Below are 11,435 nucleotides of genomic sequence, written 5' to 3'. Positions count from 1 at the left end.
CATAATGTCAATTTGTAAATTGAGTGTATTATAGGACCCACATGCAGGCAGTTTCAATTCAAATTAGAGAGTTGTGACAGTGTATCCAGACTGTCCAGACAGTAGCGTCTCTTCCGGGCTTTTAAACAGCTGGATGGAAATGACACTTGCGGCTGCAACTTCACGTGTCGGCAAAATAAACTAAAATGCTTTGCCGACACGTCAAGTTGCAGCCGCTCGCAAGCGTCATTTCCATCCACCAGCTGTTAAAAAACCCAGAAGAGACCCATGCTCTAGACGGCATCTTGCCGCCTCTTGATGCTACTGCATGTCTGGGTACAGTGTTTGAGACGAGTTGTTCTCGAGTTCTACGAGAAGTAGTCTTCCACTGTTGTTTTTAGTCAGCAAAAATGAATGTTTAGTCAACTAGAAAACTTCCATTTGAGTGGCAGATTCACACTCTTGCCTCACAGATACGTGCACAGCATTCAAGGGGCCAAGGCTACTCTAGTCCAAACTAAAAAAAAAATAATAAAAAAAACCTCAAACCACAAACCCTTAGATCTCCATATATAGATATATGTCAGAACCTGTTCTGACATTCCATATGTTGATCCTTCCCCATCCATCCTTCCTCTCTTTTGACTGACAAACTCTAGACGGGCCTGCCCCAAAGTTGCAGTTGCAACAGGCCCGAAAATTAAGGCCTGGGCAGCTGCCGGCTGGGTCGCAACCACCCTTAGATCTCCATATATGGTGCTGACCTGTTCTGACATCCCATATGTTGATCTGAACTCATCAGTACATCATTCCATGATCTGACCTGACCCCCCATGCCAAAGTGCCAGCACTCGGCCAGCAGGCTGCCGTCAATGAGGCGGAGGCGTGCATGCGACCTTGACCCTAAAGAGCGAGGACGCTTCTCGCCCTGAGGCGTCTTACTGGTATAGTATGTCTAACCGACGCATGCACCCCGATCTGCACAGTGCACACATCTTCGCATGCTCAATTAAGGAAAGCCTTCCTCAGGCATCTGCTGACAAGTGGAAACATCAATCTTATATAGCAGTACACAAAGACGGAGGGGTCAAGGTGACCAATCACACACATGCTCCTCAGTAATAAGGACAGGGTACTGTACACCTAGTGGTGATCACATTTAACTAATGTCCTCAATCACCGTTGATCCGTAAAATCATTAGAAGACAATTCTCAATACAATAAAAAGAATGCAGTGAATAATTCAAATCAAGCATCATCAAGGATATAAATCAATCACATAAGTATATAAGTCCTGCTACACTGGTTGATCAAATTATCTTGCTGCAGAACAGAAATGGGAATTCCAAATTACTTATTACACTTACTCTAAAAGGGGGTCCCTGGCACAACAATTTTGGGGGTCCTTGACATGAAAATGTTTGAGAACCACTGTGTTACAGGGATAGTCATAGTTCACCCCCCAAATTACTTTTTTCCTGTCATCCGTTCATGGATTATTATTATTATTAATACCACAGCATTTTAACACGGAGCCCGTCAGAACCGTAGTAACAGTAGGATTAAATTAATTGTCTAGCCTGCCAGAAACGTAGGATATACTTTTTCCAGGGTATATATTCTTTAATCCATGTTTTTATCCGACAGAATCGTCCGGCTGACACCCATCTCACTTAGGTCTTCCTTCCGTGTGTGTTTTTTTTAATTAAAGAATGTATCCCATGATGTTGTAACCCATTTTTCACCCAGTGTCAATTATCTAATGTAATCCTCCACTAAACATATTATCGTTAAGAATCAATATAATACCACAAAACAAAATTGCGATTTGGCAGCTAAACCTCCATGGGGAAAGCCTCACTATAGATTTTTGCAGCCCATCCATCCCAAAAGTAATTTTTGTCCACTTCCTCTGTATTTCATTATTGCTGTTAAGAAGAGAGGTCGCTGAATGTTACCACAGGCGCACCTCTGGTATGGCGTATATGAGGCATGCTGTTTTAAATGGAGGAAGAAAAGTAATCAATGGGGTTGTAGATATGACTGCAAGCTAATGCTCGGAGTGACCCGAGTGTAATGGTTGTAGACGTTGGGCAGGAAAACATTGCTTTGAATGTGTCTCTCTCACGCGCACGGACACGTGCACACACCCCTCTCTTCACCAGTTGTGAAGAGAGAGTACTATAAGTAGGCTACTGTACCTAAGTACATTTTTTTAATTGTTTTATTTACTTGAGTAAATGTGACGCATTGTGAACTTGTAGCTATTTTCAAAAGATATTTACACATTTTTAAATTCCACTTTTCCATGTGCTCAAAGTGCAAACTGGAAGTGCTCAAACTGGAAAGCCTGGTGACGCGAGGTTAGGCTCAGCTGGACCTGTAATTGAGAGGAGGGCAGACAGAAAACAAAGGGGAGGGAAAAAAATCAGACAGACCCACATGCCCCACAGCAATACACTAAACAAGGCACAAACAAAGGACTACATTCTTTTCGCTCCTATGTCACCAAAATGTGGAACGCCCTACCAACAGTCATTAAGACATGTGAATCAAACAAAAAGCATGGGAATACATCACATACATAATAGTTATCATGAAACATGCGTAAGCTAAGAACGTAACAGTGGAATATCTATATAATGAAACTATACATATACTATAAAGTGCTATGACTACAGTTCTAGTGCTGTCTACATAACATGCTATAAGTCTGTATAAAATGCTATCTAAGTCTACATAAAGTTCTATCTAAGGGGCTAGGGCAAGTGCTACGGGCCATGATGGAGTCTGAAAAGGTGGGTTTTCAGACTACGGCGGAAGATTGGGAGTGATACTGCAGTTCTGATTGTAATGGGAAGTGCATTCCATAGTTTTGGAGCCAGAAGGGACTAAGGGAGAAGAGTTTGGGACGTGTGGAGTGTTGTCCCAGCGTTTTTAGTGACGGTACTTTCAGCTTCCCCACGTTGGCTGATCTGAGTGTGCGGGAGGGTTTGTACGTCTCTAATTGTTATGATGAATTGAACATGGGGGGCTCTATTGTAAACAAGTGTAATACTTTATGGTGTCAGTTAACAGTTTTGTATTGTTGTGCTTGAAATGTACTGTAATTCTCCAATCTGTCAATCAATCAAACACTGAATTAAACACCCATAGGCCTCATGCCTCGTGCGACTTGCATTGCATCAAACATATCTGTCTACATATGTTTGATACAATGCAAGTCGCACATACGAGCATTCTTTAATCATAGTTATCTACGCTCTACAAATCAGTAATATGCCTACATTAGTCGATGAAGCTTCCATTCAAATGTTTTTCTCCCCCTATCTTTCTAACCAAGAGCTAGTTCTCTCTTTCACTATACTGTGTGGGGGGGGGGGGGTATGGCGAGTCGGTGACCACAAAGCGCTCCCCTGAAACTGGGTTACTTGAACATGCTTCCACCTTAAATGTATGTGAATTATTCATACACTACAATGAACATAATGCAATCTGTAAGGCTAATGGCAATTGGAAAACGAAATCTCAAGTCGACACGTTTTAAAACAAATGTCTAACGGCGTGCCCCATTTGCTGCAGGCATCATGGAGAGATACATCCTTCCCCTGAGACAAAAACAAAAAGGCAAATAAATGAAGAGAGTTTATTTCTTCATTGAGTTACAAAAGCATGGTTTCCTTCCGAGACACTTTGACTAGAAAACTATTTCTCCACAAAAGTCTGTTTAGCGATCTTGTTTTTTGTTTAGTTTTGTTTTCTTCTTTTGTTTTAACCTAGTAATACACTCCCCCCCCCCCCCCATCAGGTTTTTGTTGCTGTTTCCAAGTTCAGAAACATGTTTCAACAGTAATGTTTAAAGAGAAATGAGGTCTCTGGTGAACAAAGTGTGTCACTTAGTTTCTGGCAGTAAAGGAAAAAGAAAGATAAATCAAACGCTTTAAAATCATGATTTTGTCTAGAAATGTTTTTTTTTGGTTATGTCCAATTATAGACCGGTTTGAACGGGTTTAAAATACATTACTGCAGATTATTCATTTTCTGTTTTCATATTTTTTTGCTCTTTTTACCCCCTTCAAAGTCTGCAACACGTCGTGAAACTCTGCAGCGCTGTGTATCCATTATACAAACATGGCGTTTTTCTTTACAAATCAGATATGGCATATAAAAGACTTTTCCAAAGGTAAACCCTCCGCTGAAGAGCATTGTGCTGAGCCTTTCATTAATACAACTGCAAAAAAAAGGAAAACCACAACCGCAGAAAGGAAGGAATAAGGTACAAGATGTGATGTGTCCCCAACCAATTTAGGTAGGCCTACTATACAGTGAGGCATTATGGGAAGAACATAGGCCTACAATTCCACCAGGGGAGGAAAGAAGAGCCTGTTATAATGTACATGATAGGGGTGGGGTACGGTATCATTTCAGTGAACGAAAACAAAAGCCTGGAGACCGAGGCCATCAAATCACTTTCCAAGCAAGTCACGTGCGGCATGCGCCACCAGAAGCTGCCTCGAGCCCCGTGAGGTTCACCCTAGCGAGGCGATAGCGGAGCGGTGTGACCCGGCCACACATATCGACACGCCGCCATCAGACTTGCATACAGATCGTGTGGGAATCAGAAATGTTGATATGATACGGATTCATGGTTCAGAAACACTGACATTCAACATGTCCTTGTTTTGATGAAATGTAAAACATCAACATTTGTATCGTGACTGGATCACTCCAAACACAATGTCAAAATGAAAAGAAGAAACGCTATAACTCAGAAGAGGACAAATTCATTAAATATTCATGTCTTCCCCTGTCATCCTAGGAAAATAATAATAATAATATTGCATCCTGTGACATCTCACTACTTACTCCCTCCAAGAGTCTGTCACCCTAATCTATTTACCTGACACAAGCTGAAAGACAGAGTTCTTAGGGAAAATTAGGCATTATGCAATGATTGCTGTGAACGTAGTTCCAATACTCACAGTTCATAGATTATGAGATTAAAGATACTTCAGGGCTGGGAAATATAGGAACAGAGGTCATGATAGCCAGGAGACGTTATTGCTAAATATGACCAACGATATACTGTATATTATGTTTACAGCACTGTAGATACGGCATGGAACTACAACATTTAGGGGTGGATTCACAAAAGGATTGTGCGTTTTTTGCAGCTCTGAAACTTTATGGTGTGTATTAGTGTAATGCTGGCATATAATTTGTACAGTGCCTTTTTGGAATACAATTTAAAGACAGGGCAAATAGCTGGAACAAGTAATGCACATTTAATGGTGCTCTCAGTGGCCGCAATCAGTTATTTGTGAATCCACCCCTCAATTTCAGATGGCATTCTAATTGTGTGTTTCAGAAATATGACTTTAGTTTGTAGTGTTAATTTATCATAACACAATATTAAAACACCTCATGACACCGTTACATGGATGTAAGAATGATTGATATTGCCCATCCCAGAGTGGTTGTAAATGTGTCCATCACACTTGGCCCGCATTTAAATCATGCTTCTTGAGCCAGCTAGCAACATGGAAATGAGGCGTATACTTTCCATTGACAAGTCTCACACAATCTGCAGGGGGGATATGCCACTAGCGAGAGAAAGTATAGCTATATGCTGCATTTTGCATCATTAAAGCCATATACTTAAAAGACATCACAGTATAGGATGGACAGACTTATAGAAAAAGTGCTGTGAGAATAGTTCTAGGAAGTTCTGATCATGGTTAATATATTTAACTAAAACTAACGGAACAAAACAAATTGTCGTTAACTGAACTAAATCAAAACTAGAAAAGGAAAAGAAAAACGATATCTTAATTGTGAAACTGTATTGTGTTTACAAAACGAACTAAAACTAACTGAAATGATAGACAAAATGTTTTGTTTGTTTCTTTTTTTGATTTTTTGATTACACAATACCTACTCTGGCCCTTTTCAATCCTGTATCTGACTAAACTAAAACTAACACTAAAACTAACTTAATTAGAAGAATATTGGTCAAAACCAATGTATAACGAAGAATCCAAAACCATTATAACCTTGGTTCTGATGTTGCAGTTGAGCAGGTGTTGCAAACAGTGGATTTATGACCGTCAGAGAACTAAATACAGTGTTAGGACACTCAGAACTGCACGTACTGTAGCCACAGATGAATGTATGGATACATCACGTTGCTTCCCTCGTCTCTCTTCATATTTAATACAGGTCACGGTCAATATTGAAGATCAGACTGAAATGATAGTCTCGTCGTGGTCAGTAAACGGTCAGTATGTCAAGATGTCTACCGAACCAAAATGGCTAATGTGTGCGTGTATGTGTGTGGTGTGTGCGTTCACTCGCACACAATGTACAATGTGATCTACAAAAAGACAAGGCATGTTGTGTAAAATGGTGACGTAGCAGCAATGTATATGTCGTATAGGCTAGTTAATCTCAGATTTAAACAGGGGTTAACCCTGTATCAAGGACAAATTATATCAACAAACCTTTTGACGAAGCTCCCCACAATGTAAACTGTACACAACACCATAACGACTGGATGAGTGATTTCAGAGCATGGCGTCCTCTGGAAACAGTCAAAACGAGGAGGCTCTCTCAACACAATGTAAAAATCCTCGTTAGTGACTGTAAAAGCGTTTCATTTGACTTCCTCTAGTGAAGAACGAAGGTCACACGATGCAGCCCTCAGATAACACGTAGGTGGGTAAAGTAAATCAGCGGTGCAGATGAGAACGTTGCACACGCATAGGCGTGAAATCGACAGTTCCGTATACAACGGCACAGCGAGCATACGTTTGTTCTACCTTTTCGCCCATTGTTTTTTTTATCGTCTCAACATGAATGGACATCGGGGGGAAAAAAAGCCAAAAACCTCCTTATTGCAGCACATCTTCCTTTTCCTTCCTCGTCCTCCTTATTTTGCGTATTTATTTTTGAAACCTCTTGTTGGTGGAAAAAACCTAAATGGAAACAACATAAAACATGGAAGTGTGTTGTTGGTTCAAAGTCGACAATAGTCAGCGAATTGTCCGAGAGTGCATTTTGGCAGTATAAGGAACGGGTCGGTTTTCTTTTTTTGTTGTTTTTTTTGGGGGGAGAGGGGGGGGCAGAGATCCACAGCCAGGGGGAATAGATGCGGTGGTGGTGGGGCAGAGAGCGTTGGAGGGGCTCTAACTGGGGCAGCCATGTTTGTAATGTCAAAGAAACCCCCCCCCCCCCCGCCACAGCCCAGCCACACACTCACACATAATCTGATGGCTGGTGGTGATCACATGCCAGAGGCGCCCAGTCCCATGTTGCTGCTGGTGGTGTGGCTCATACAGGAGGGCAGAGTCTGGACGCTCTGGGGGAAGTCGTGGGCGAGGATGCGTCCGTTCTCTCCGCCCCCTCCTCCTCCTCCTCCTCCGTCGATGCCGCTCACCATCCTCGTCAGCGTGGAGCAACGCAGGGCGTCGTTGATGGATTGCTGTTGGACGGGAAAGCATGCGCGTACAACACACGCACACAGCATCACGTTAGGGTTCATGTTATGTATGCTTTGACTGTCGGCTAGATCTGAAACTGTGTTTATGTTTATCCCCATAGGAGCAGGGAAGACTAATGCACCGATTAGGGTTAGGAGTAAACAGAGTATGCTTTGTATCGCCCGCGGGGCTCTCTGTTGTACGAGAACACAGATGACAGCATCAAATGTATGTTTCAGCAACATGCGTCTCCTCCGGTCTAATAGCCTCTTATTAAATGAATAGATGAGCACCAGCAGCTGTAATGACGCCATGCACCTTAACGTGTTGCTGTTAGGAATTGGAGTGAGTTGTGAAAGCCTAATGTGTCACTTGCCAATGAGAACTGGAAGAGCCTGGAAGATCAGTTCTTGTTGGCAAGCGCCGCCGCCGTACGATGGGAGTATTATAAACTAAGCTTAAGAGTCACAGGGCATTGGCTTTCATTGTAGCATGTAGCTCTGGGCGCCTCTCTCTGGCATGGGACAACATACATCAACATCCACATTTGGTAACAAGCGGAGCAGAGCAAGAGTGTGTGTGTGTGTGTGTGTGGGGGGGGGGGGGGGGGGGAAGCAAGCGTCACTCATCGGTTGTATTGCTTCATTCTTCAGTTTATTACAGCGGAAGCCAGTGGGCCCCGGAATTGGAGCTAATGATGCAATTTGTGTCTCTTTGTGTGTGCGTGGCGTGCCTGTGTGCAACTGTGCACGTATGTGTGTTGCGGTGTATTTCCCGGTCCGCCTACGTCTCATTTCTATAACGGATTACATTTTGAGCAAAGACAGCTTGATTCAGTCCAACCGGTTTGGACTGCGTGGGGGACCGGAGATTTATGGAGCTCTCTAATTGGATCTGCTCTGTTGTTGCTTTAAACCCAAACAGAAGAAGGCGAGACTGGACTAATAAGGTACCATCTCATAAGCATATGGATCAGGTGTCTCATTAAAAACTCACAGAGAAGATCAGTCCTCGTCTCATGTTTGCTTTGTGCATAAAGAGCATTTCATCATGTCTCTGATTTAGGAAGTAGTCTTAGAAGAATACTGTTATTTGTCACATGTTATAGGACGTTTGGTTTCTAAAATGTTGTCTGTTAAGTATTTAATACTACTACTACTACTACTACTAATAATAATAATAATAATAGATTAATATAGCACTTTTCTAAGTAATCAAAGTCTTATTACACGAGGGGAAGTGCAAATATTTTTTAACAAAATATTACGTCATTGAAACACCTATCAACTCAGATTAGCCCAATTTTACAGGACCCCCCCCCCCTCCCCCCCACGGAGTTGCACCACTCACTGTGACTTTTATGGGTTTAGTGCGCTATGGATCTTTGACTTCCCACATCACTCCCTCGGGTCCTTGGTGATACGCATGCAGAGTTTGACAAGAGTTCTGTACAACGGACTGACGTATATGGAGTGTGTCACGAGGCGTGATGGACGGACTGACTAACAGCTTTTGCAGTCGCAATTATACATATTCTGATTATTATCATAGGGGGTTATCAGGTCCAGCAGAAGCAACAATAGAAACGCTTTCCTCTTTTTAACTTTGAGTGCCTGGATCGTCTTTCTTTTTTAACATTAGAAAGTAGTTGAGGCTAAAGCAGAGATGAAACATGGAATCTATGGGATACAGATACTGTATACAATGTACAACTACTATGGGACCTACGTTGCAAGACAGTCAGCGACAGTAGCATAGGGAGAAGATTAGAGATTAGCAGAGGAAGGAGATATGTACAACTTTGATCAAAATGTCCTTTCTACCTTGTACAACGTTGTACAATTGCATTTTTACTTGTGTTGTACAAATGTAAAAGTGTGCATGTATTGTCTATAGTTCATGTGTAAATGTGTGCATTTATGTTTGTGTGTGTGCTCATATAGGCATTTGTAAGTGTGCATGCTGAATCCTTACACACAGAATAGTGAAAACAGGCAAAAGGGCCATTTTTAGTGTTACGGATAATTTGATCAAAGAAGGCCACGGAGCTGCAGAGGGAGAGAAGTACAGCCCACTGAGCATTTTTCAGGCTAATAGACATCTAAAATAAGTCTAAATGGCCGTCTAAAAATGGGTTATAACTGGTCTAAAATGAAAGGTTTTTAGCGGTCTAGGCTTATATTAGACGTTTCAACAGAACACATTTTAGGACCAGTTATAGCCCGGTTTTAGACGGTCATCTAATAGCCGACAACTGCTCAGTGGGAGGAGAGCGTTTGCACTGTGGTGGAAGCTGTGAGTGGTCACGGTTAGATGGGCAGGGGTGAGGAGGAAGTCATCATCGTCATCATCATCATTATCATCATCATCATCATCATCATCATACCGGCGTTTCCTACCCCGTGGCCGGGCTCTGCCCCTCTTATATCTTAACCGCGTTGTTGGCGTACAGGCCGTAGCTCTGCAGCTCAGTGTAGGGGGCGCTAGTTGCGTCGCCACTGTCTAAGGCCGAGCAGTGAAACGCCTGAGCGGCGACTGAGGCGGCGGCCCGCGCGGTCGACACCTTCATTCTGTGAGACTCGGTCCTGGACTTGTAGCAGAACTCCACCAGCGCCACCAGCATGGCCAGGCCCAGGCCCCCGATCAGGATGTAGAACACCCCCGCTACATTGCTCAGGCTCAGAGCGCTGGTCTTGTCCTGTGTGTGGGGAGGAGCAGGGGGGAGGAGGTGAGGACACAGATACTAGTCGCCACACACGGACAGACACAGTATACAGTACATATGATAGGGCCCCATTTTCATATTAGCCCTTATCCCCAAACTTCTTTGCCTTTTTTATTTTGTTTTAGCATTTACTAGATTTAGATTTTCGATCTACAAGCTCACAACGTGTTAATGTAGATCAGCTATTTGAAGTATGTTTAAGTTTTTCCAAATAGATTAAAAAAAAAGACGTTTAGGGATAAGCGTATGGCACTGGAGAAAATAGGGCCCATACCGTATGTCTCAGTAAATGTGGGACAAATGTGAAATGTATTTACTGGTACATGTGTCAATTTTTTTATGCGGTGGGTAAGCCTAACATTTCCTGCATGGTGTTAGGTTCAAATCCGTACATTATCTTTGATTTGCCCCTAATTATGCTTATTATAAGGATTAAGGGCTTATTTCACAGCGATATATTAGACTCCTCTCTGACTGATTAGTGTCATGATAACAGTATAATCGATTACCAATGATGTCTGTCGTGCGTTGGACGGTACAGACATTATTCAGTGAGACACCGATGCGTGTGAGAGACACACAGTGTGGAATAACCTAGGAATGCAGCAGAGCAATACTGCCCTACGAAGCTAAAGTGCAGTAACTAAACATTTTTTTTGGCTGGTATTGGGTTTAAAAGTGTTTCAACTGGTCAGCCAAATAAGATATCGGAAAATAAGTGATATTACACTGTAACGGTCAGATATGATAATAATAATTATATGTTCTTGAGGTAATTGTTTATCCACCCAAAATCACAAAGGTTAACTGTTCTACTGCATAACCTGCTTTCCACGCCATTTAATCCATGTTTATGCCCTGCGTAATACGCTAAACCCGCTATTTGTTTTATATGTTTAATTTGCCGGTTTTTAAGAATGAAAAAGAAATAGCGCATTTGTCGCGGACCTGGCGACGAGGCCGTCGCGTTATGATGACGAAACCGGAAATCGACCCGTGCTTTGGGGTGCAAGAGTTTCTGGGAAAATGAGTTCAATGCAAGTGAAAGGTAGTTTCAACTGGACTACAGCAGCTCTCACTGCCTGTTGTTGTTCCGGATCACGACGGTGACATATTGTTCGGTTCGACAACAAGCCATGAAACTATTTTCAGGGGGATTCTCATGGATCAAAGGGGCAAATACTTAATAAACAATCCCGGCAGCCTTTGAATCTAAAGCCCTCAAGGTGTTAATTTGACCTTTGGGATACACA

At 42.5% G+C, this 11,435-nt stretch overlaps 1 protein-coding gene across 1 annotated transcript in view; it reads right to left on the bottom strand.

Annotated features, from left to right (window-relative positions):
• Positions 1–7,261: 7,261 nt before the first annotated feature.
• LOC308322519 (glutamate receptor 1-like) overlaps positions 7,262–11,435 on the bottom strand; it is a gene marked incomplete at both ends in the record, with an annotated part of 79,407 nt that continues 75,233 nt past the window's right edge. Inside the window, 2 exons of the mRNA XM_080773816.1 lie at positions 7,262–7,459; positions 10,021–10,155. Of these exons, the coding sequence (XP_080629942.1) occupies positions 7,262–7,459; positions 10,021–10,155 (333 nt within the window). The remainder of the gene's footprint in view (positions 7,460–10,020; positions 10,156–11,435) is intronic.

This window comes from Protomyctophum bolini (assembly GCF_963924005.1).
Source record: "Protomyctophum bolini genome assembly, chromosome: 10".
Taxonomy (NCBI): Eukaryota; Metazoa; Chordata; class Actinopteri; order Myctophiformes; family Myctophidae; genus Protomyctophum; species Protomyctophum bolini.
Note: the sequence above shows the minus strand (reverse complement) of the source record. Positions and strands in the feature narration are given on the sequence as shown.